We start from the raw sequence: 26,825 nt of genomic DNA, 5'->3' as shown, positions 1-26,825 counted from the left end.
GTGTGTGTGTGTGTGTGTTGCAGCAAGGAGATGGAGCTAAAAGCAGGAGGAAGGAGGAGAGGTTGGGAGAAAAGAAGCTTCACTCGTAGGGCTAGCTGTGCTCCACCAGGTACTTTACCAAATAGAGTGCTTTACCCCACCACTTCTCTAATAAACTCATTCATTTCTATCCCCTGTCACTGTTCAGTGGTGTACTCAATGTTTTCTGTTCCATTCCATATACATGTTTAAACTTGGTGCTCCATTTCACTATACTGTACTTGTTTTCTTCTGCAATGTTGTCCACTGTACTCTCCTGTCCTGATGATTCACGTATTTCATTCTACTCCAAGCAGACCTTTATGTTTCAAACTGAAAGCCTGACTCTTGTCTGTTTTGATTCTGGTTACATCAGCTGTGTGGTTGGGTGACTAGTCACAAAGGGACCATGGATAATGCTCAAAACACACCTCAGCATATATTGTCACACAGACACTCTCTGTCTGTCTCTCTCTATCCACTAAATCCCCACAAAGGCCAGCTCATAGACAGTACTATCGTGTGGGAATTGCATCAGAGAGGTTGCTATCTGATTGGTTACTGTTAATCCCTGAAAGGTGTTGCTAGCTATATGCATCAGTGAAATATTCAGTTTAAGCAAACCTGAATTAAAAAAAGAATAGTGGCACTCTCATGATCTCTGGCTCAGCTGGTGGTTTCCATGACAACCAGGGTGACCATGACAACCCGTGGCCCAACAGACTTCTTGATACTCTCTAGCGTCATCGAGGGAATGATTGCTCCAGTAAATGTGTGGGTAGCTAGCAAAATGGAACATAAAATTCAGATGCTATGATGTAGTGGTACTACATCTATCAAGTAATCAGAATTAGTAATAGCTAAGGGACTCAACCTATTTTTCTTATTTTTCAGGTGTGCAGGAATTAGTCTCCACGGCAGAAAGTTACACACAACTAGAAACTAAAGGAAAATAGGACATTTCAGCCCAATACTTCCAACGTGTGGTTTTCAAGCGTGAAGAACTTGACCCGTCTGATTTTAGCATGAGCATGAAAAACACTCTCTGTCAATTGAGGGATCTGGGAGGTTCTCACCATGGAATCTGAATTCTAATTGTACAGCTCTCACTTCCTGTGGTCTATGGACCAGAAGAATTATGCTTCCTGTTTGTGACTCGTAACGTGCCATTGGTGTCATGAGAGCTTTTGAGGAGCATTGTGGTGACACTGAAAAAGGACTCCATTACAGAAAAACTACAAGTGGTCATGAGAAAAAAAAAACATTGGTGTCGTGAGAGCTTTTGAGGATCATTGTGGTGAGACCGAAAAAGGACTCCATTACAGAAAAACCACAGGTGCAACTGAACATACACTGCCCTGTGACCAAAGATGGCACAAAAGCTAAATTCTAATAGTAGGAGAAAGAAACTCAACAAAATTACACAAAAAGAAGAGGATCACTTCTGATCCACCTCCAACACTCGCCTTATATTTTCTTTCTTGGACCCATAAATGTCAGGTTGTAAATTGCTGGGGTTTTTGTTTTCCTTTATAAACCTGAAAATAACAAGACTTTTTTCTGTATAGAAATTACAATCTGTACAATTCTAAAATGATGAGTTACAAGATGATAATGCAGAGGAGAGAACTTTACAAGTGCTTTCAACATGATTATCAAAATGGTTCAAGATTTGAGTGAACTTCACATGTTGTTGTATAATTAATTATTATAGCAGGTATAACATTTGTATATGAAAAAAGCTGGTTTGATTTTAACAGAGGAAATTTCCAGAAAATCTTCTGCAAATTTCAGTGATTCCCAAAATGGGGATGTATCTAATTCTGCAAAAGCAGTCTTTCAGAGTACTCATATTTTCATGCATGCCTTTCACATTATTTTAAGTAAAATTTGTACAAGTTTGAAAACACTGTATTAAAAATTAGAATTAAAACCCTTTATCTGTGTACAACTATAGCCTTAACATTTGTCACCAGTTTTATATTTGAAATTAGAAAAGAAAAAAAAAAAACATAAGTGTTTTTTTTTGTCTCGGACGAGGAACAGTATGAAGAAAGTTTGTTCTATAGCTTCTTGAGGATTACTGCTTCTCTATGTACAACTGAAGGGCGGCTTCTGCAGGGTTTATCATAAATGCTATGAGAAAGGAGTAATCTGAATGTATATGCTAGAAGACTGTCTCGCTGTAAAATTATAAATGTATTGTGTGTATTGGCTATAAGGTGTAGAGGTCGCTGTAAGACTGTAAGACTGTTTGTAATCATTTTAGCAGTGTGTCAATTGGTTTTATAAAGGCTGCTGTGGTTTTAAAGATGGGGTTTTGGGGTTTTTGGGAAGTATTTCCTTAAGTTTAATCTACTCACATAAAGACACACAAGGCATTATTTGATTGTAACTCTTGATAGCATATGTATGACAAAAACACTGGATGGTCAAAACGATTATTTAAGCATAAAATAAATTGTGTTGAACTCTGAAATTGTGTGATCTTTTTAGGCTTGAGAATCTATATGCAGTGTCTAACTAGCATTGTTTTGATAGCTCATTGGCGATTACTTTGCATTAGATCTTCTCTTTGTATTGGTTAGACTAGAGGCCCATGTAGTTCAAGTGTGGTGTTATTCTGGTGTGAAGGCTCAGACTTAGTGTGATGATGTTTATGCTGTGGACATGACAACCATGTAAAGGACTTCATTTCTTTTGACAAGTGAAGCAATTTAGGGTATTGTATCATATATCCTATCTTACATGTCAATCAGGGGGTAGAGGGTAATTTGATATGGTTGAACTATCAATTTTGTCAATTTTGTTTGATATGTGTTTTCAACTGAGCAAATTTTTTCGATGTACAATTCTTACTAACAGAGTGAAGCCATTGAAATGTAACTATTCTAGCACTTTGGTTATTCAAAGTCTTCTTTTAGAGGCTATAGAAGCAATGACGCCACCACAATGTTTCAAGCGTCTTAAAAAAAATGTAATTTAAAAACAAAATAAATAAAAAAGCATTGGTTTTGAAATATTTTGTTTCTGTTTTATCTTTGTTTATGTGATGTCGAATCTATTATGTTTGTAAGAAATTCTAATGGGTTGTGAAATGTTTAGGCTAAGAAATAAGAGGTTGGTAGAGCTGACAAGGTATAAATCTGTCGTTCTGCCCCTGAACAGGCAGTTAACCCACTGTTCCTAGGCCGTCATTGAAAATAAGAATTTGTTCTTAACTGACTTGCCTAGTTAAATAAAGGTAAAATCAAAATAAAATACATATATGTAATGTAATGAATGATTGATTGAATAATTAGCCAGACAAAGAAGAGGTAGTAACAAAATAACATTTTCAAGAAATGAAATATTCTATAAAGTGTATTTCTAAGCACTTTCAGTATAACATCACAGTAAGCGGCAGGTAGCCTAGTGGTTAGTGTTGGGCCAGTAATTGAAAGGTTGCTAGATCAAATCCCCGAGCTGACAAGGTAAATATCTGTCATTCTTCCCCTGAACAAGGCAGTTAACCCACTGTTCCTAGGCTGTCATTGTAAATACGATTCTGTTCTTAATTAACTAAAATAAAGGTTAAAAAACATGCTTTTAGTACATTTATTATACTTTTGAATGAGTTAAATGCAAAAAATATATAAAAAATCAGTAGCTAAGCCAGAGATGAACACATCTTTGACATAAACTGTCATACCTTGGCAAGTTGGGGTGTGTTCTCAGTTCTACAGTCTTTTCAGATCTACAAAACCCAAGAAGCCATCAAGAAGTGCCAATAGGGACACCTGGACTGCGTCCTGATTCTCCACCCTTTTCCAGAAGTTGCACATTCCCTGTCATGGATTTAAAGGAATTGGTGTAAGCATTGGCTGGAGGGAGTTTCCCCCATTGATAAATCCACGCGATCAAGTGTCGCAGTGCACACTTGTGGAGAATCAAGACGAGGAGTTGATTTCAAATTTGGTCACAGACATACAGTACCAGTCAGGTTTGGACACACCTACTCATTCAAGGGTTTTTCTTACATTTTTACTATTTTCTACACAAAATTATTGTTCATGCACTGCAAATTTCCATTAGACTACTGTTGGATAAAGCAAAAGATTAACAGCTTTACCCTCCTTTTATTTGTATTTAACTAGGCAAGTCAGTTAAGAACAAATTCTTATTTACAATGATGGCCTACCCCAGCCAAACCCTAATGACGCTGGGCCAATTGTGCGCCGCCCTATGGGACTCCCAATCACAGCCGGTTGTGATACAGCCTGGAATTGAACCAGGGACTGTAGTGATGCCGCTAGCACAGAGATGCAGTGCCTTAGACCGCTGCACCACTCAGAAGCCCAAAACTTCCTCAGTAATATTGTCCACTTAATTGCAATATACTACTCTTTTACTTTCTATATGTTATTTTCTGTTTCATATGGCATCGATAAACATTGGCACAAAATAGTACACCACTTGACAGAGCTATCTCCACAGGGTGGCGCTATTTTAACACGCGTGTGGTTGAAACAGAGTAAGGTCACGTCACACCGAATTTTCATAGGCTGCTGCCGGGTTGTCACTAGAAATCACAGCCACAAAGTCAAACATGGAAACAGCATCTTGCTTTTTGGTCTTAATTTGAGGTTAGGTTAAGGCATAAGGTTAGCAGTGTGGTTAGGGTAAAGTTTACGTTTAAAATACGACTTTAAGAATATACATTGTAGAAATAGGCGGGCTTTAGCCATAATGACTTTGTGACTGTGGCAATTAGTGAAGACCCTGCTGCTGCCCCACAAACACTGCAGCTGCAGTCTCGTCTCCTCCACCGTACTGTCTGTCGCACACATAGCCATGGCGGACAGTGCAAGCGAGAGCGACACGGACGGAGCAGGGAGTAGCTCGGCTACACCGATGTCATCATCCGCCTCAAATTTGACCAAGCCGGGGGTAGTCATTTCACAGTTTCGATTAGAGGAGTTAACTAACCGATTAGCTTCACTACAACAGGAGAACAAAGTTCTTAAAATTGAGCTGGAGACGTTCAAACTCAAGTGCAAGGCACTACAGGGGGAGAATCGGGACCTGCGTAAAGCTAGCGTCACCATTGTGAGTAACTGGTGGTTTTTGTTGGTTAGCCTAGCTAGCTACATAAAAAAAATCGCCTAACGTTATACACGCACGTTAAACATACGAAATTGCAACCAGGTTAGCCAACTAACGTTAGCTAGCTACCTACCTAGTAGCGAAATAAAGGCAACGTAGTTGTGCTTGTTAAGAGGCTAGCTAGATAACTTAGCTAGTTTAGTGAGCTAGCATGGTTAGCTTGGTAACCCGTTTTGTTTTGGTGATAACTAACGTAGTTTATTAGCTTGCTCGCCAATGTCTTGTTAATTTGCAAACACCAATCCATTTGACAAATGGTGACAAAGAAGTTCGCGTTTGTATCCAACTTACGTTAGAATGTTAGCTGTGTCATCTAAACTAGCCAACTAGTCCGCTATTATGATGCTTTGGGTTCTCATCGTTATTTATTTTTGTGCTTAACGTTACATATACCCCTTGACACAAACGTTGAATTTATAATAAATCATAACCTAGCTAGTTCAACAACACCTAGTATGCCTGTTTAAGCATCAGTCGACTGACATGGATTTGATTTCCTCTCTCCTCGTTCCCCTGTTGTGTGCCTCCACCACCCCTTTTTCTGCCTCTGCTTTCCTCGCCATGACAGTTGACAGTACAACATGTTTTATAGGTAGTTCCTCAACGTCAGTCACTCATTCAGTTAGTGCAATAGGCTACTTCTTGAGTCATTGATATGTGGGGTGGACTAACTGCTTCCTCTCTAGCTGACACCTTTAATGCAGCAAATTTGCACAGTGCTATTCCTTGTTTTTGTTAAGATACTACTGCGCCAATTAGAAAGCCATCAGCTTTATGAATCCCATATTTTAGCGGAATACAGCTGTGAGCTGAGCAGTGTGGTAAAAGCTGACATTCGATTGGCAAAAACAAATCACTTCATATGTTGCCATTGTTACCCAGCGCAAAAAATGTTAAGCATCCCATAACACATTTATGACAGGTATTCGGTGAGCCATTTTGTTGTGAATGCTGCACTGATATTTTTGGTACATTTTGTCCTCTGTGACTGCAGCAAGCCAGGGCTGAGCAAGAGGAGGAATTCATCAGCAACACTCTGTTCAAGAAGATCCAGGCCCTGCAGAAAGAGAAGGAGACCCTCGCCGTTAACTATGAGAAAGAGGAGGAATTTCTCACGAATGAACTGTCAAGAAAACTCATGCAAGTGAGTGACATCTGGAGAATAACTGACCCTGGGGCATTTAACTTGTGCCGAGTATTTGTCGCAATGTCAAACTAAGGTTGTGTGTTTGAGTCAAGAACCAACAGCATTGGTTCTTGACTCAAGTTATTTTATTAACTGACCTTATCACTACTCTAAATGACTCGACTGACTACTCCTATTCCTGGTTTAGGCTATTTGGTCTCTTTTGCAACTGACCCATATTTTGCCTCGGCTCCATTACTAATATGAGCTATTGACCTTTGTTGTACTGACTAATGGTTTGATGTACAAAGAAGCTTGAATCTCACTGGACCACTCGTGTGTTTTAACAAACCCAGGTTAAAGGTCAGACAGTGGGCCTGTTTCATAACATAAAACAGGCCCACTTTAGTGTCAACGGACGCTCCTTAGCACATGTTCCCCTCACCAAGTGTCGTCATAAAACATGGACTTGTCTAACATACTTTTCCCCATGAATTTCATGTCAGTGGCTAGAACAACAATGCTAATGTGGATTTGAACTAGCAACCTTGTTCTAACACACCCCATGCTTCAACAGTAAATAGTGGTTCATAGTATTAGTATTTTCAATGGTATAGGATACTACTACTACTATAAGGACAGGGCTGCCTCTATACCAGGGGTGGGCAATCATTTTGGGAAGAGGGACACAGGGATTTCGAAATTCAACGGAGGGCCGCACCGATTTTTCTTTGACCAATTTGATAGTCAATCTATTTGCGGGCCAGAGAGAGGGCAGTTATTTGAAAATAGATAGGTCAATTATAATTTGTACATATAGTACCAATCAAAAGTTTGGACACACCTACTCATTCAAGGGTTTTTCTACATTGTATAGCATAATTGGCTAGCAGCATACCACTCTGCATCCCACCGCTGGCTTGTTTCTGACGCTAAGCAGGGTTGGTCCCTGGATGGGAGATCAGATGCTGCTGTAAGTTGTGTTGGAGGGACAGTAGGAGGCACCCTTTCCACTGGTCTAAAAAAGATATATCCCAATTCCCCAGGACAGTGATATGGGACATTGCCCTGTGTAGGGTGCCGTCTTTCGGATGGGAAGTTAAACAGGTGTCCTGACTCTGTGGTCACTAAAGAGCTCATGGTACTTATAGTTAACCCTGGTGTCCTGGCAAAGTTCCCAATCTGGCCCTCATACCATCATGGTCACCTAATCCTCCCCAGTTTACAATTGGCTCATTCACCCCCCCCTCCTCTCCCCTGTAACTATTCCCCAGGTCGTTGCTGTAAATGAGAATGTGTTCTCAGTCAACTTACCGGGTTACATAAAAAAGAATAGTGCAGACATCAACTATGAAATAGCACATATGGAATCATGTAGTAACCAAAAGGTGTTATACAATTAAAAATATATTTGAGATTCTTCAAAGTAGCCACCCTTTGCCTTGATGACAGCTTTGCACAGTCTTGGCATTCTCTCAACCAGCTCCATGAGGAATGCTGGAAGGATTTCCCACATGCTGAGCACTTGTTGGCTGCATTTTCCTTCACTCTGGTCCAACTCATCTGAAACCATCTCAATTGGGTTGAGGTCGGGTGATTGTGGAGGCCAGGTCATCTGATGCAGCACTCCATCACTCTCCTTCTTGGTCAAATAGCCCTTACACAGCCTGGATGTGTGTTGGGTCATTGTCCTGTTGAAAAACAAATGATAGTCCCACTAAGCGCAAACTAGATAGGGGTGTGTTTCGCTGCAGAGTGCTGTGGTAGCCATGCCGGTTAAATGTGCCTTGAATTCTAAATAAATCACAGACAATGTCACCAGCAAAGCACCCCCACACCATAACACCACCACCTCCATGCTTCACCGTTGGAACCACATGTACAGAGATCATCTATTCACCTACTCTGTGTCTCAAAAAGACACGGCCGTTGGAACCAAAAATCTCCAATTTAGACTCATCAGACCAAAGGACAGATTTCCACCGGTCTAATGTCCATTGCTCGTGTATCTTCGCCCAAGCAAGTCTCTTCTTATTGGTGTCCTTTTAGTGGTGGTTTCTTTGCAGCAATTCAACCATGAATGCCTGATTCACGCAGTCTCCTCTGAACAGTTGATGTTGAGATGTGTCTGTTACTTTTTATTTGGGCAGCAATCTGAGGTCCAGTTAACTAATGAACTGATCCTCTGCAGCAGAGGTAACTATGGGTCTTCCTTTCCTGTGGCGGACCTCATGAGAGCCAGTTTCATCATAGCACATGACGGTTTTAGCGACTGCACTTGAAGAAACTTTCAGCGGGTGTGAGTGGGTGTGTCAACTTTTGACTGGTACTGTACTTTGTATCTCGTTTTACACTTTAAAGTGTCACCCAGAGTGGATTTCTGAAGTCCCGTGAGGGAAACATTTAATTGGCTTGGCGGGCTGTATACGGCCTCAGTTTGCCCACCCCCTAACATAACCCCTACATCAGTGGTTCTCAAACATCTCCTCTGGGACACATTCGGTTTATTTGAACTATTCCAGAGCTAGCACACCTGATTCAACTTGCCAACTAAATATCAAGCCCATGACTAGGTGAATCAGGTGAGCTAGTTGAGGGCTACAACAAAATTGTGAAACGTCTGGGGGTCCCCATTGAGAGGTTTGAGAGCCACTGCCCTAGAAATCAAATCAAATGTATTTATATAGCCCTTCGTACATCAGCTGATATCTCAAAGTGCTGTACAGAAACCCAGCCTAAAACCCCAAACAGCAAGCAATGCAGGTGTAGAAGCACGGTGGCTAGGAAAAACTCCATAGAAAGGCCAAATTCTAGGAAGAAACCTCGAGAGGAACCTGGCTATGAGGGGTGGCCAGTCCTCTTCTGGCTGTGCCGGGTGGAGATTATAACAATATGGCCAAGATATTCAAATGTTCATAAATGACCAGCAGAGTCAAATAATAATAATCACAGTTGTTGTCGAGGGTGCAGCAAGTCAGCACCTCAGGAGTAAATGTCAGTTGGCTTTTCATAGCCAATCATTAAGAGTATCTCTACCACTCCTGCTGTCTCTAGAGAGTTGAAAACAGCACGTCTGGGACAGGTAGCACATCTGGTGAACAGGTCAAGATTCCATAAGCCGCAGGCAGAACAGTTGAAACTGGAGCAGCAGCACGGCCAGGTGGAATGGGGACAGAAAGGGGTCATCATGCCAGGTAGTCCTGAGGCATGGTCCTAGGGCCCAGGTCCTCCGAGAGAGAGAAAGAAAGAGAGAATTAGAGATAGCATACTTAAATTCACACAGGACACCGGATAAGACAGGAGAAGTACTCCAGATATAACAAACTGACCCTAGCCCCCCGACACAAACTACTGCAGCATAAAAACTGGAGGCTGAGACAGGAGGGGTCAGGAGACACTGGCCCCATCCGATGATACCCCCAGACAGGGCCAAACAGGAAGGATATAACCCCACCCACTTTGCCAAAGCACAGCCCCCACACCACTAGAGGGATATCTTCAACCACCAACTTACCATCCTGAGACGAGGCCGAAGATATAGCCCAAAAAGATCTCCGCCACGGCACAACCCAAGGGGGGCGCCAACTAGAGGTCAACCGATTATGATTTTCAACGCCAATACCGATTTATTGGAGGACACACAAAGAAAAGGCGATCCCGATCAATCGGCCGATTTTTAAAATGTGTGTGTGTGTGTGTATACACACACACACACACACACACACACACACACACACACACACACACACACACACACATTTTTGTAATAATGACAATTGCAACCATACTGAATGAACAATGAACACTTATTTTAACTTAATATAATACATATGGGCTTTTGGATGGGTGTTAAGGTGATTCCACAGGTTGGTGGTATTTTTTGATTTAGCCGTTGCTGACCCCATGCTTACATCTTTATCACAAATAAGACACCTTGCTTTCCCTGGTGCCAATTCCATGTAATAGTCCCACACTGGTGCTCTGCTTTTCTCTGCCATCTGTAAAACACACACAGCTCTGAAGTGACAATGATACTGAAGAGTCTGCTTAGGAGACAAATACTCTCAACTGTTTGAATAAAAAAAGTTTAAGTTACCTGTGATGAATGTTGAAAACAAAAACTGTAATTTCTATATGCAGGAAATCCTATTTTAATAATGGACATGGTAAGAATTGACTACCAAAGTGCGAGTCATAAATTCCCATGACCCCTTCTAGCAAAATCTGAAAAGCGGTTCCTTCATTCATTTATTCCATAGGATATTTTTAGATTCACTTAAAATAAGGTCTGTGTTTCATGTAGGCTTACACCACCTTGCCAATTTTATAACTGTGTAGACATCCATAGGACAAGGTAACTGATCAATATTGGCTAAATATAAGCAAAGATCTTTTTTTTGTAAAGTGGATTTACGAAAATATTCTGACACGTTACCTTATCCTAGTGAGATTTACACGGGTATCAAAACGCCGAGGCGGTTTAAGCCTGCACAAAACACAGACCTTATTTGAAGTAGATCAAGACATTCTGTATGGAAGACATGAACGGTAAAATAACGAAGGAACCCCTTTCATGTTCACCCGCAAGTTATTACAGGAATTATAACGCGTCGACTATTTCTCTCTAAACCATATACCTTTGACTATTACGAGCCTGCTGCTGCCTACCACCCCTCAGTCAGACTGCTCTGTCAAATATCAAATCATAGACTTAACTATAATAAACACACAGAAATATGGGCCTTAGGTCAAATCCGGAAACTATCACCTCGAAAACAAAACGTTTATTCCGTTCCGTATTTTATCTAACGGGTGGCATCCATGAGTCTAAATATTCCTGTTACATTGCACAACCTTCAATGTTATGTCATAATTACATAAAATTCTGGCAAATTAATTCGCAAAGAGCCAAGTGGCCCAAACTGTTGCATATACCCTGACTCTGCGTGCAATGAACGCAAGAGAAGTGACACAATTTCACCTGGTTAATATTGCCTGCTAACCTGGATTGATTTTAGCTAAATATGCAGGTTTAAAAAATATATACTTGTTTATTGATTTTAAGAAAGGCATTGATGTTTATGGTTAAGTACACATTGGTGCAACGACAGTCGTTGATTGATTGTTTTTTATAAGATAAGTTTAATGCTAGCTAGCAACTTACCTTGGCTTTCTGCATTCGCATAACAGGCGGGCTCCTCGTGAGGCAGGTGGTTAGAGCGTCTAGTTAACTGTAAGGTTGCAGGATTGGATCCCCCGAGCTGACAAGGTAAAAATCTGTCGTTCTGCCTCGTTCCTAGGCCGTCATTGAAAATAAGAATGTGTTCTTAACTGACTTGCCTAGTTAAATAAAGATTAAATAAAGGTGTAAAAAAAAAAAAATGGGCAAAATCAGTGCCCAAAAATACAGATTTCCGATTGTTATGAAAACTTGAAATCTGCCCTAATTAATTGGCCATTCCGATTAATCAGTCGACCTCTAGCGCCAACCCAGACAGGAAGATCACGTCAGTGACTCATCACACTCAAGTGACGCACCCCTCCTAGGGACGGCATGAAAGAGCACCAGAAGTCCTGTATCAAATACAGGCCTCTATGGCTGTGTTTAAACAGGCAGCCCAATTCTCATTTTTATTTTCAGTAATTGGTCTTTTGTTCATCTGAAGTTAGGGTCCACTGTACTGTAGTAATAGACTAAGGTTGGGCTGTCAAATGGCGTCTAGCATTCAACTAAAATAGCTCAACCCCCTGTTTTATTAATTTGTTTTATTTTGACCTGATGATTGGTCGGTATTCGTTAGATATTTGCGAATTGGCCCTAATAAAAAATATATCTACATAATCCATCACACAATCGTCTTATTTTTAACTATGTTTTGAGCCACACCCTTTTTATTGGTAGACTGCCAAAGGTGGTTACTTTGGCTGCTTTGGGCTATATCAAGACATTCTTCACCAGATCACAATCAGAGACAAGCCGTACCAACCCTTTACAATCTCTTTAACACGGACCAATCAACATGTAGCCACAGTGCTCTAATGCCAATCTTTTCAGTGGTTGCAATTACTTGCATTGATTTCTCCCCTTTTCCTCCCACAGTTACAACATGAGAAGGCTGAGTTGGAACAGCACTTGGAACAGGAGCAGGAGTTCCAGGTCAACAAACTGATGAAGAAGATCAAGAAAATGGAGAACGACACAATATCAAAGCAGCTCACCTTGGAGCAGGTACCGTGACACTATAATGACACCACAGGCAGCTGGTGGCACCTTAATTGGGGAGTACGTGCTCATAGTGTTTGGAAATGAATGAATGAATGGAATGGTTTTAAAGGCATCAAAACACAATAGTTTCCATGGTTTTGATACCATTCCAGTCACCCTATTCCAGCTGTTTGTCTGAGCCGTCCTCCCCTCACCAGCCTCCTGTGAATGACGGCATGCGCAATGACATCGTCTTGGTGCAGCTGAGTCTATTCTATGAGGACAAACTATAAACATCACGTCAGCACTGCCACTTAAGAGAAAGTGCCATTACCGTGCTCGGGATGTATATGTTTTTTGTGTGTGGGTGTGCATTTATTGTGCAAGATGTTCTGAAACTGAATCTCTTTTCTGTGTTCCCTTTCTTTCCAGCTAAGGCGTGAGAAGATTGACCTCGAAAACACATTAGAGCAAGAACAAGAAGCTCTTGTCAATAGACTGTGGAAGCGCATGGACAAATTGGAGGCAGAGAAAAGGTACGATTTTATTATGTAACCGTATATTCTTTAGGAGTAGAGTAGTATGTGCACATCTAGAGAAACCTCGGTGCTGGATTCAGTGAATGGTTGAAAGTAAACAAAATGAACCTTCATATTACTGTTATATGCTCTTCAGTGATGATCTTTTATTAGGAAAGTAGTAATAATATATCGAATGGTTCTCTCCATCTTCCCTTACTGGTGGATCTGTTAACTTTGACAGAATCCTCCAGGAGAAGTTGGACCAGCCTGTGTCTGCTCCTCCCTCTCCCAGGGATGTTTCCATGGAGATCGACTCTCCGGAGAACATGATGCGGCATATCCGCTTCCTGAAGGACGAGGTGGAGAGACTGAAGAAGAGCCTCCGTACCACCGAGCTGCAGCGTGAGTGTCAAAGGTCGATGGTTAACGGTTAACGGTGAACTCATCATGACGTGACCTAGTTTTGTAGAAATCATAAAAATTCGTAAAAGCTTTGGTGCTCAAGAAGATCTACAGCCAGTTATTTTCATTTTGTTCACTGATTGTTTCACGTGATCTTAGAACACCAGTGGTAGGTCACTGTAGAGTACTCCTTTTTACAGATACATGTCTATCATGTGTTTGAAAGGTCCATACACTTTAATTTAATTCAATTTGGGAACGATTAGTTCTACCACTCAAACAGATGTGGACACACTAGGGCTGACCCCATTTAGTCGACTGGTCAATTGTTTGGTTGATAGGCTGTTTGTTGACCGAGATTTATTTAGTCGAGCAGTATCAGTCAAATAAATAATAATTGCACACAAGACACCTGTCTGATTTCGCGCCTGTCGGAGTGGACTGATCCATCGTGGAGGCCGTAGGGATGGCACAGTCCATCAGTCTAAGAAGTGTGCTGCAGAAATTGTATGTGGTGGTTATATTATGTAAGAACAATGGTGCAACACAAATAAAAAATATTATTTTATAAAAATGCGCTTTCTCCCACATTGGATAGTGGTCGCTGTCTGCGATTCTGAAACGCTGTTGAATTGGCGCCTTTTCCTAGTCCATGTTGCATAATAACAAAAGTAACCAGCATATTGGTGTTGAGAACAATGCGGCAGCAGCATAATTAGGAGACGAGAAAACAGCCCTTGCCTTGATTGTCTAAGAAAAGTGAGGAGAGACGAAACCCCAAATTAATTAGTTCTATAATCAACTGTTAAATGTGCCTGGCTTTATAAATCATCCATATACAGTACCAGTCAACAGACACCTACTCATTCAAGGGTTTTTCTTAATTTTTTACTATTTTCTACATTGTTGAATAATAGTGAAGACATCAAAACTATGAAATAACACATATGGAATCATGTACTAACCAAAATAGTGTTAAACAAATCAAAAATATATTTTAGATTCTTCAAAGTAGGCACCCTTTGCCTTGATGACATCTTTGCACACTCACAAAAACACGGCGGTTGCAACAAAAATCTCAAATTTGGACTCATCAGACCAAAGGACAGATTAATGCCATTGCTCATGTTTCTTGGCCCAAGCAATTCTCCTCTTATTGATGCCCTTTCTTTGCAGCAATTAGACCTTGAAAGCCTGATTCACGCAGTCTCCTCGGAACAGTTGATGTTGAGATGTCTATTACTTGAACTCTGAAGCATTTATTTGGGCTGCTTCTGAGGTGCAGTTTAACTTATCCTCTGCAGCAGAGGTAAATCTGGGTCTTCCTTTCCTCTGGCGGTCCTCATGAGAGCCAGTTTCATCATGGTGATTGATGGTTTTTGCGACTGCACTTGAAGAAACTTTAAAAGTTCTTGAAATTTTAGCTATTGACTGACCTTCATGTCTTAAAGTAATGATGGACTGTCATTTCTTTGCTTATTTGAGCTGTTCTTGCCATAATATGGACTTGGTATTTTACCAAATAGGGATATCTTCTGTATACCACCACTGCCTTGTCACAACACAACTGATTGGCTCAAACAGATTAAGAAGGAAATAAATTCCACAAATCACCTTTTAACAAGGCACACCTGTTAATTGAAATTCATTCAAGGTGGTTTATGAAACTGGGTGAGAAAATACCAAGAGTGTGCAAAGCTGTCATCAAGCAAAAGGGTGGCTACTTTGAAGAATCTCAAAGCTAAAATATATTTTGATTTAACACTTTTTTTTGATTCCCACATGATTTCATAGTTTGTAGTATAGAAGTGTAGAAAATAGCACAAAAAAAAACTTAACTGGTACTGTGTATCTACAGAAATGAGACAGATCCTGCTTCTGTTGCCTGATTTAAACACTCAATAGCCTACTGATTCCGTGAGCACCAAGCCTCACGCAACAATTTCACAAATTCAGCTGTTTTTCATCTTTGCTTGCGCCATTACCTTTTTCTTGATCTCCTGTATTTTTGACAACTAGTCAAATTTATTCCACACATCAAACTTCCCCTTTACCTCCTGCGCAACCATGAAACATTCCCCCGTCTCAAGTTATTTTTCATGTCCTCTGCATCCATTTTGTTGTCACGTGTTCAGAGTTTGCTATATCCAATTTATTTGTGATAATGATATGCTATAGGTCAGGCCCTATTGGTCACGTGCATGTGATGCATACATGTGTCACAAAGAGAGCAAGGTTTGAGGGAGTAGGGAATGTTTTTCCTAAACAAATTAGGTCATTCTTTAACATAACTATTCAGTCAGAATTGGCTGTAATTATGTTGCAGCTTCAGTAACGCGGACAACGCTATACACACAGTTGATGTTCTTTGGTGGTTGCTGCAGCCACTAGAGGGAGTCGTCAGACCAATCTTTTGTTTGGTCTAAAGCCTTCTTGGACCAGGGCTGTGGCAAAAATAATACTAAGAAGCTGATGAAATCATGGGCTTTGTTACCTCATAACCCTTTTTGTCATTAGAGACCATAAGTGAACTATTTCACCTATGGGGCTAGTGTTACTTTGCAACATGACGAACACAGTGTATTTGGGTGCAATAGCTGCTATACTATAGCAATAAAAAGCACACAAAAAAACACCAATGAAAGGCTAAGGAAAACAACTATTGAAGTGGTGTATTATAGAAAAGTACTTTTGGTAAGCACATTAATTATAATATTGTCTAAAATCTTTTGCGTCTTTGCTCTCTCAGAACAATACATTGTTGTGAAATGACTCATTTCTGTGTAATGATGATGCATTTAGTTTTTAATGAAACTTTATTTGTCCGTCCCCTCCCAGACACAGAGAAGCGGGCCCAGTACATTGAGGAGGAGCGGCACATGCGTGAGGAGAACATCCGTCTGCAGAGGAAGCTGCAGAGAGAGATGGAGCGCCGCGAGGCCCTGTGTAGACAGCTGTCTGAGAGCGAGTCCAGTCTGGAGATGGATGACGAGAGGTAGACATGAAACAGCAACCCATTAAACACTCTATTCCAACTTCACCATCTCCAACCTATGTTTAAGTTCTATTCTATGGTCAGCCATGCATAGCCAAAAGTCAAATAAGCAACCCCACATTCTCACTTCCTCAATGTCACACTTGATACTCCAATGCTAGTACTTTCTGTTTCAGACAGCGAATCATTGCTCAAGGGATTGGGAGTGATATTTGGAGACATAAAATGATTGTCTAAACTGCTATTTTCCTCCCTCAGGTACTTCAATGAGATGTCAGCTCAAGGCTTGCGAGCACGGACGGTATCCAGTCCCATCCCATACACTCCTTCCCCCAGCTCCAGCCGACCCATATCACCTGGTACGTACAGTACAGGAATACCTTGTCCCACGTCCAACACCTCATAATTACACCCTGTTTTATGAATATGTATTATGTCACTGGTTGAAGGAAGAGAAAGTGCCACATCCATAAAGAGCACCATTGACTCTGACAGAGTTGTTGTATAATATTGTGTGATATGAATAGGTGTATTAGTTTATATTTAGTTACTCATTAAGTCATATTTTATCTATCGGTGTATCAGGAACTCTCTGTTCCAGTTTGATATATCCTTACTGATAATTGAGTGAATTTAAGGTCACCTTGGTACAAGTCCTGTCTTGGTTGCTACTTGTTTTGAACATTGGGTTAACAGGTATATCAAAACAATAACTCTATTCTTAAATTAGTTCAATTCAATCTTATTTATATCCCTATCCCCAATCCCTAACCACATTTTTCCTTCTGAAAATGTCAGACATCATGTCAAGTTTGACAGCTTCTAAAGTTGATACCAATTGAGGGAGAAATGAGTTTGTTTGGGTGACGTCCTTTGCCTGCAGCAAGTTACTTTTGAGTTTTCTTCTTAGCATATCCTGTTATGCAGAAACAGAGCTCCTGCAACACCCAGGCTCAGTATGCAAGGCACCTCCTTAAAACCATGGTTCATGTTAACAGATCAGATGGAGTTTTTTTTTTTTTTTTTTTTTGTCCAGGAAATGTTTTCAGGGGTCTAATTAAAGGTCCAATGCAGCCATTTTTATGTCAGTATCAAAATCATTTCTGGGTAACAATTAAGTACCTTTGTGTTCAATTAAATGGTCAAAAAGATACAAAAATATTTCTCAAACAATAATTTTGCTAGCAGTGTCTAGGAGGGTCTGAGTGTGGAGGGGAAAATGGAAAATTAGCTGTTATTGGCAGAGGTTTGGAACTCTTATTGTTCTAACTAATTTACCACCTGGTGACGTCACCATGGAAAGCCATAACCAAAACAAGCTGATTTCAGATGGTGTTTTCAAACTTAAACTAGAAAGGCATTTCACACTATTATTCCAACCGCATAGTGTGGAACTATGTAAAACACAGGAAATCAAGTATTTGACTGCCCTGGGCCTTTAAGACCATGGAGCTCAAGTTCCAGTGGGCTGCAAGGACTGTCGGTCTTCAAAACACCTTATTAGAGATTTATTTTCCTTTTTTTTCAGTAATCACATTTTGGTACTTCATGATATTAACTGACTGAAAGGTTACATTGATCTCAAGCAATAACTGCAGCCGCCCCTGAGGATTAGTCTCTCACCTTGAATCACCCAATTAGGCCTACGTTACAACACTCTTGAGACAAACCACCACCAATATCCAGTTAACTATCTCCCATTCTCCAAAGAGCAACATTTTACATTAAAGCTGCTCCAGAGAAGTAAGTGTAAGGATGCTCCCTGGAATGACCAAAAATAGGGTAATAGGGTTAGATAAGACTCCATAATGGTAATTTGTCTGTTTATCTCTGACAGTCTGCAGTGTCAGGCAGCTGGAGACATAATGAGCGAGTGTTAGCGGGGGCTGATAGCTCTGCTAGACATGGCCCTAGAAACGCTAAGCAGGCCAGGTTACCAAGCTACACTGTGTTAGGCTTCTGAGGCTAATGACCCAAAGTAGCTGGCTGGATGATCGCTGTGGCGTGCACCCAATTAGAAGTGTAAGTATAATGCCAGTTGTGGAGACCTAGTGAGTGCAGCAGCCCCAAATGCCCGTGTAATGTATTGATTGAAATGACCATGCTGTAACATGGTCAGCATGTTTCAACCAGCCTTTATGGTGTTTCCCAGTCACGTAGAGATCCTTAAACTTACTTTACTCACATTCATACCAAGTACATGCCACAGAAATACAGTTGCAGGCAAATATATTGGCACCTTTGTTTCCCAGTCATCTCTACATGACTGGGAAACATCATAAAGGTTGGTTGAAACATGCTGACCATGTTACAGCATGGTCATTTCAATCAATACATTTCAATCAACACTCCATAACAGTCCAGTGTTTCTTCTTGAACCATTTCAGGGTGCTTTTGATGTATGCTTGGGGTTGTTGTCATGTTGGAAGACCCACAACCTTCAACAGACACAGTTTTCTGACACTGGGTTGAACATTGCACTCCAAAACACCTTGATAATCTTCTGATTTCATGATGTATTGCAACAAATCAACCTAAGAGCATTATCAAACCTCCATGTTTGATTGTAGGGAGGGTCTTCTTTTCTTTGAATGCTTCATTTGGTCATTGGTAAACCTTAATTTATTTATTTCCTTTTTTATTTCTTTTTTTTACCCCTTTTTCCTCCACAATTTCATGGTATCCAATTGGTAGGGCTGGGTGATATGGCCAAAATAAACTCATCAAAAAAAGAAACATCCTCTCACTGGCAACTGCGTTTATGTTCAGCAACCTTAACGTGTGTAAATATTTGTATGAACATAAGATTCAACAACTGAGACCTAAACTGAACAAGTTCCACAGACTAACAGAAATTGAATAATGTGTCCCTGAACAAAGGGGGGGTCAAAAGTAAGAGTCAGTATCTGGTGTGGCCACCAGCTGCATTAAGTACTGCAGTGCATCTACTCCTTGTGGACTGCACCAGATTTGTCAGTTCTTGCTGTGAGATGTTACCCCACTCTTCCACCAAGGCACCTGCAAATTCCCAGACATTTCTGGGGGGAATTGCCCTAGCCCTCACCCTCCGATCCAACAGGTCCCAAACGTGCTCAATGAGATTGAGATCCGGGCTCTTCGCTGCACATGGCAGAACACTGACATTCCTGTCTTGCAGGAAATCACCCACAGAACGAGCAGTATGGCTGGTGGCATTGTCATGCTGTAGGGTCATGTCAGGATGAGCCTACAGGAAGGGTACCACATGAAGGAGGATGTCTTCCCTGTAACGCACAGCGTTGTGATTGCCTGCAATGACAACAAGCTCAGTCCGATGTTGCTTTGACACACCGCCCCAGACCATGACGGACCCTCCACCTCCAAATGGATCCCACTCCAGAGTACAGGCCTCGGTGTAACGCTCATTCCTTCGATGATAAGCGCAAATCCGACCATCACCCCTGGTGAGACAAAACCGCAACTCGTCAGGGAAGAGCACTTTTTGCCAGTCCTGTCTGGTCAAGCAACAGTGGGTTTGTGCCCATAGGCGATGTTGTTGCCGGTGATGTCTGGTGAGGACCTGCCTTACAACAGGCCTACAAGCCCTCAGTCCTGCCTCTTTCAGCCTATTGCAGATGGTCTGAGCACTGATGGAGAGATTGTGCATTCCTGGTGTTATTCAGGCAGTTGTTGTTGCCATCCTGTACCTGTCCTGCAGGTGTTGTTACACGTGGTCTGCCACTGCGAGGACGATCAGCTATCCGTCCTGTCTCCATGTAGCGCTGTCTTCAGCGTCTCACAGTACGGACATTGCAATTTATTTCCCTGGCCACATCTGCAGTCCTCATGTCTCCTCGCAGCATGCCTAAGGCACGTTCACGCAGATGAGCAGGGACCCTGGGCATCTTTCTTTTGGTGTTTTTCAGTCATTAGAAAGGCCTCTTTAGTGTCCTAAGTTTTCATAACTGGGACCTTAATTGCCTACCGGCTATAAGCTGTTAGTGTCTTAATGACCATTCCACAGGTGCATGTTCATTGATTGTTTATGGTTCATTGAACAAGCATGGGAAACCGTGTTTAAACCCTTTACAATGAAGATCTGTGAAGTTATTTGGATTTTTACGAATTATCCTTGAAAGACAGGGTCCTGAAGAAGGGATGCTTATTTTTTTGCTGAGTTTATTATATCAAGGCATTTAAAAAATTGACAATATGACTGTATTTGACAGTATTTTTAGTTTTTGAATAATAAAAGTTCTACATTTGCTTTATGAGTATGGCAACACATACATTCTAAGTGTTTTCAATGAGTCTTTCTCCATTCTGATTGTTTTATACTGTTCCATTCAACTTCAACCAAAACAAATTTCAGCACATTTATAATTTCTGCATTTCCTGCACTCAATTGCAGTGGTGGAAAAAGTACCCAATTGTCATACTTCAGTAAAATATAAAGATACGTTAATAGAAAATTACTCAAGTGAAAGTCACCCAGTAAAATACTACTTGAGTATGTCTAAAAGTATTTGGTTTTAAATATACTTAAGTATCAAAAGTAAAAATATAAATAATTTCAAATTCCTTATATTAAGCAAACCAGATGGCACCATTTTCTTGTTTTTATTTATTTACGGATAGCCAGGGGCACACTCCAACACTCAGACATCATTTACATGCAATGCATTTGTGTTTAGTGAGTCCTCCAGATCAGAGGCAGTAGATGACCAGGGATGTTCTCTTGATAAGTGTGCCTTAGACCACTGCACCACTCGGAGGCCGGTCATTGGTAAACCTAAGAAGACCCCACTGCTGAAGGAGACACAAGAAAGCCTGATTTGAACTTTTCAAAAACCCACCTTAACAAGCCTAAATCCTGGGGGAAATGTTCTGTCGACTAATGAAACAAAATTAGAGGTATTTGGCAATACAGATCAGCGCTGTGTTTACTGATGACCAAACTAAGCGTTCAATGAAAAGAACACCCTCCCTACAATTAAACATGGGGGAGGTTCGATAATGCTGTGGCCTTGATTTGCTGCCTCTGGTACTGGGAGTCTTGAACGTGTGGAAGACATCCGTTAAATCAGCAGAATAGTGTTTTGGAGTGTAATGTTGAGTCTGATGTTTAACCTAGTGTCCAAAAACGGAGTCTCCATTGAAGGTTGTCTGTCTTAGAACAAGACAACCCAAACACACGTCAAAAAGGAATGTTTCAATAAGAGGTTCTGGAGTGACCAGCGAAGAGTCCAGATCTGAATCACATCCATAACCCATGGCAATAGCTGAAAACAGAAGTTGGAGTGCACCCCTTAATAATTGAAGAATTAGAGAAGTTTGCTGCTGAAAAGTGGGCAAAATTGGCAGTGAAAAGGTGCAACAAGCTCGTTGAGTGTCTGCAGTTATCTTGGCCCAAAGGCTGTTCAACCAAGTACAAGCTCCGGGGTGTCAATAATTTTGTCCATGCTATTTGTCTAAATAAAAAATGTAAACTTAGGTTTACAAAAATACAATTGGTTCTGCAATGTTGAAAATCAAATAACAAGGTGAGGGGACCAAACATTTTTTTATCTTAAGTTATTTTTTAAGAAATAGGGAATTATTCAACAGAAGTGCAAGGGTGCCAATATATTTGGCTGCAACTGTACATGGAATTCAGAGACATATTATACATTACAAACTAAATTACTTTGTCTTCTTCCAGGTCTGTCATACGGTAGTCACACAGTTGGGTTCACTCCCCCGGCCACTCTGTCCAGAGCCGCCATCTCCCACTTCAATGCCCCAGCCCTGCACATCCACGGAGGATCCTCCCACGGCGTAGCGGTGAGTCTGCTTTACTCCTATCACACCACCAATGGGCATCCAAACTAGCAAGACTAAGCTATATAAGCTGCACCATGAAAAATAATGGGGTTGATGTGTAGATGGATGAATGCCAGTTATTCTCTAAAATGGCGCAGACAGCATTATCAGATGGTACTAACACAAAATGTCCCGGATCTAGATATCATGGGAGTGTTGTCGTGTACATTGATCCTTGCTGAGATGTTGCAATAGTGAAGAATGGATCTCCTACCAATACCATGGAGAAGGGCTGGTGTAAGTGGGCCATTAATCTTTATGGTGTGTATCTAATCTGGGTCACAGTATAAAGCTCCTGTGTCTGTCATCTTACATGACTAGCCTTGATAGCCTTGATTCCACGTATGGTAGTTTTATTTGTGTGTGTTGTTGTCGTTGCCCCCCCCAAGTTTTCTGAGGAATAAATCAATTGTTGTTGGACATAAGACTATAAAAACACTGGGAAATCAGCTCCAAGTTATATTCCCACGCATAAGAGAGTCGCGTGATCATATAGCAAGGTTTGAAATAATTGTTTTAGTCAAATATTATATCTGTTTGGGATTATTTGTAATTATGTTCTGGACCCCCGAACATGTGTTCAAGAAAAAAATGGTCCCCTGTTGAATGTAGTTGGTGATCCCTGGACTATATGAATGTTCTATCAAATGAGGTCTTTTCAATAAACGGGCCAGGAGTCAGTCTGAGCCAGCAGATTTGTATGGTGTGCAGGGTTCTTTTCTGTATCAAAAAGGGGCATATATGGTGGGCATGGTAATGGGTGAGGTTTGCGCAGCTGAATTTCTCGATGGCGGAGTAGCGAATTGTTTGCATTTTAAAGTTAATTTAATGCGATTCTACATATTCTGCCATGAGCTAAGAGAATGTTGACATTTTTAAAGCTAATTTCCTGCAATTCTATGCATTTTACCATGGCTAATGCTGTGTTCTTATGCTCAAACATAATAACAATCAATACTGCTAAATTCATTGCTTGTGGAATTGAAGAATGCTCTTAATTTAAAAGCTTGTATTTCAGTTCTCACACCATTTGGCACAATCTTGTGGAACCTCCCTGCCTGTGTTTAATTGTCCTCCCAGTGCCTGTTATCAACTCAGGATGTCCTCTCCCAGTGCCATCAGGGTGGTAATGACTGTGGTGGCGGCAGGGATCAGCCCAATCTGACACAGCTCCCTGTGACCTGTGTCTCCCGTTCAACCACTCATTACCACAGGCTTTAGGAAATTCACTTTCCTGTTACCGCTGTTCAGGTCACTCTGTCCCATCATTCATTCCATTGCTGCGCAAAAGGACCTAGGAGCAGCCTAAGGGAATATGGATTAGCCTATTAATTGCAAATGGACACAAAAATATACCCAAGTTCTGAGTAGAACATTTTGTAATTACATCAGTGACTGTCTTCTGCAGACGCCTCCGGCTCCGTGTCAACATCGGCTCGGTTTCCATCCAATTGGCGACCAGATTTTCATGCAAATATTCAAGAATCTGCATTAAGAAAATATGCACATTTTCCCACCAGTGGTGTTTCCACCAAATGCATTTGTTGCGGATACAAATCGGTGTGTGATGATGTACTGCACACACAATTTACTTTTTCGCCTATGTTTTCATGTACAGAATAAAAATCTAAAGTTCAATATGTTTCCATTGCATTTTCAACTCTACCCATAGTTTTGTCCAAAAACTGTTGCGTTAAATATCAAATGTGCCCCCTCTGGTTTTAGCAGGTGCGCTCTAGCCAACAGCTCTCATATACAGTGGAGGTTGGCTAGTCTACATGATGAGATTATTATGGATAACAGCGAGAAAATGTATATTTGTCAAACAACAGTCAATGATCGATCATCGTGTCACCAGAATACGACCCTCAATATTTATTGGAATGGAGCATCAAGATCACTGTGCACTTTCACCGCCCTGTTAAGTTAATTTATTTCATCTGTAGCCTAATAAACTGCATGGTTTTCCGAGTTGTAGTGGGAGGACCACGCAACATATCATCGTGTGACTCCCAAGTTTACTTTGATATGATGGTTGTTATATCAATATTTGAGCATAACGCCATTTCTCGCATAATTCATTTTACAGTCACAAAAAGATCCCACCATGTCAAACAAACCAATTCTGTCGGCATTTATAAAATTGTACCAAAATTCCTGTTTCCATCACAGCTGCCGTGATTTAAAAAAAAAAAATATATATATATATATATATATGAGGATGTAAATGTGGGAGCCTAGTGTCTCTGTACAGTGAAGCCATTCCCTGTGGTTATGGAGACCGGCTAAGTAACATTGATTTCCTGTGTCTGACTGGCTGCCGGGAGAAGTCACAGGAGTTCACCCTCCTTTCATCAGGTACTAGGTGCACCCTCAGGGTTGAAACAGTTCTTAGCTCAGAGATGACTTTGTGAGCTGAACACTGCTTCTTTTCAGTGACTTGTGTTTGCCCTTTGCAAAAGTGACACACGCACTCTCTTTTTTTGTGTGTGTGTTTCCATGGTAACATTGAGTGCTCCAGAGATGAGCATTACTTTTTTGTCAGCATGTGCCTCTGAAGTGTGTTGGTTTCTGGGTGGCAGCCGTCATTAGAGATCCTAGAGCTCATCAGTAGTAAGTGGTGATGACAAGGTGCATCAGGCCAGCCACTCAGATACTCATCAAAGCCAGGGTGTATTCGCCAGCGCTTTGGCACCAGCAGTATTTGTTTATGACTCACCAATGCTCACGTAAGAAGGGGAACTGTTTACGGAAAGGTATTTGAAGGTGTTCGATTTAAAATGGAAGCTTTTTGAGAAGGGGTCTTTTTTGTTGATGAGACTGAGTGTTTCTTATCGCCCTCTGTCTTCCCTCTTTTCTTCAAAACAGAGGCCCTCCCCGAGAAGAAGCACCAGCCCAGATAAATTCAAACGTCCGACACCGCCGCCCTCCCCCAACACGCACTCAGGGGCGCAGCCTCTGCACCCGCTCCCCCCGCCAGCCCAGCCAATGGTCCAGTCCATGTCCTCTCCTGCAGCTATGTCGCAGCATGCAGCGCATCCCCCCTCCCAGCCTTAACGTGCTATGCCATGCTACACTACTTCGACAACCAGGGAGTTGAAACCCCACAGAGCAAGTTTCTATGAGCCGGCAGAAGACCTGAAGCAACATGGGGCGTTCTAAGGAATTTACTGACTTTAACTGCGCTTCTGGGATTTGTAGGCTGATATCTGTTCACCTTGTCTTGTACATGTTTGTTTTTTGCTTGGAACTGTTGACGATTGGAATTATTGTGGCGCTAACAACCAACACGTCCGGTAACAATGTCTTGTTGTGGTGTTTGTGGGCTGGGATCTGTTGGATCCCTTCCATGTCTGCAATACCACATTCCAACAGCAGTAATGTGCACACCCCACCCCCTTGTTCAAAAACAACTTAATCAATTGCATCCCAGTAAGAATTGCTTAAGTCAGTAAAATGTATTGTAAAAGAAATCTCAGCTATAGGAGTAACCCAGATATAGGGCATTGATGATGGGAGGGAGCTAGCGTAAAGATATGTTGACTTTTTGATTCTGAAAGACACTGCTTGCCACACTGCTCGTAAAAAAACACACAAAAAAAAACAAAAGTATGGACAGTGGTACATAAACCACAGATAAATGTTGGCTTTTGAGGTATTCAAATGTAGTCTGAGGTGTTCCAATATATGTAGTCATGTACTCTTGCGTCTCTTTCTCTCTCTTCCACAGCTCTATCTCTGGTGTGGTTATAAGATTTTGTCATCCCTATGGATATTCCTCATCAGACAAAAACGTAATGCTCTTTACACTAAATATACTGATATAACATTCTAAATGAATGGTACTGTTGAATGACATTTCTATGTATGATTAAAAGCTCTTGAGAAGATAACTCTAATTTTATGTGTTGTACTTTGTTTTTACAATATGTGGCAACTCTGACTGTTGGTAATGTTTTCAGTTCTACTGGAGGTTGTCATGTGTGAACCAGTGAAAGACTGACAGTGTTTATCCTTCATTCTGCTCTCTTTTTTTATTTGAATACCAGCATTGAATACACACATAACCGTGGCTTATCTGAAGCATGCACTGTTCTGTAAAATCATGTGTTCCAGTCACACTTGTTTTTGGCATAAGCCTGAGCTGAACTTCACACGAGTTACGCAAGATGAACTTTTGGCACTAATAAAGTAATTGACTGGAAATTATATGTTCAAAGGTGTGAATGTGTTATTGTGTCTGTGTAATGTCCTTAATGTCTTGCCCTTTGATTTCCATGATGGTTTCCAGATCAGAGTCCTGATAACACACCCTCACTTCCAACATTCCAGTGTTTTCTTGGTGGCAGAGAACCCAGGCAATTAAATCTTACTCTGGCTTCAGCCAAATGCTATCCTACTCTGGCGAGGAACTATGTTATTCCCAATATCAGAACCACTTCACAGGCTGTTCAGTAATCCCCTTTTCTCTTTTAGCCGCTGTGCGTGTGATACTGGCCTCATAAAAATAGCCTTGCCCGGCTTTCTCCTGTTACCCCTTAACACCCTGAATTCGTTTTAAGTAGCTCTCTC

The 26,825-nt window shown here is 41.2% G+C and overlaps 2 protein-coding genes across 35 annotated transcripts in view; both read left to right on the top strand.

Moving 5' to 3' along the window:
• ank3a (ankyrin 3a) overlaps positions 1-3,040 on the top strand; it is a 157,571-nt gene extending 154,531 nt beyond the window's left edge. For all 33 annotated transcript variants that reach the window (XR_006083763.1, XR_006083762.1, XR_006083756.1 and 30 more), the window contains 2 exons: positions 24-109; positions 913-3,040. Coding sequence is in view for 4 of the 33 variants with exons in the window: in XM_042324471.1 (XP_042180405.1) it covers positions 24-89 (66 nt within the window). In the remaining 29 variants the exon portion in view is untranslated. The remainder of the gene's footprint in view (positions 1-23; positions 110-912) is intronic.
• A 1,568-nt stretch (positions 3,041-4,608) lies between these two features.
• Positions 4,609-26,464, top strand: LOC112255103 (coiled-coil domain-containing protein 6). Of its 2 annotated transcripts, none has more exons than XM_024428173.2 (9): positions 4,609-5,106; positions 6,158-6,307; positions 12,390-12,518; positions 12,927-13,030; positions 13,257-13,417; positions 16,256-16,412; positions 16,671-16,771; positions 22,093-22,214; positions 22,396-22,611. In XM_024428173.2, exons 1-9 carry the CDS (start codon positions 4,852-4,854, stop codon positions 22,423-22,425), a joined length of 1,209 nt encoding a protein of 402 aa, XP_024283941.1. In that variant the 5' UTR covers positions 4,609-4,851; the 3' UTR covers positions 22,426-22,611. The 2 variants fall into 2 exon arrangements, with proteins under 2 accessions (XP_024283941.1, XP_024283935.1); XM_024428167.2 differs by lacking the exon at positions 22,396-22,611 and adding an exon at positions 25,122-26,464 and having other exon boundaries at positions 4,610-5,106.
• The last annotated feature ends 361 nt before the right edge of the window (positions 26,465-26,825 follow it).

Source organism: Oncorhynchus tshawytscha, linkage group LG01, assembly GCF_018296145.1.
Source record: "Oncorhynchus tshawytscha isolate Ot180627B linkage group LG01, Otsh_v2.0, whole genome shotgun sequence".
Lineage (NCBI taxonomy): Eukaryota > Metazoa > Chordata > Actinopteri > Salmoniformes > Salmonidae > Oncorhynchus > Oncorhynchus tshawytscha.
The sequence above is the reverse complement of the archived record's forward strand: the minus strand, read 5'-3'. Positions and strand labels throughout refer to the sequence as shown.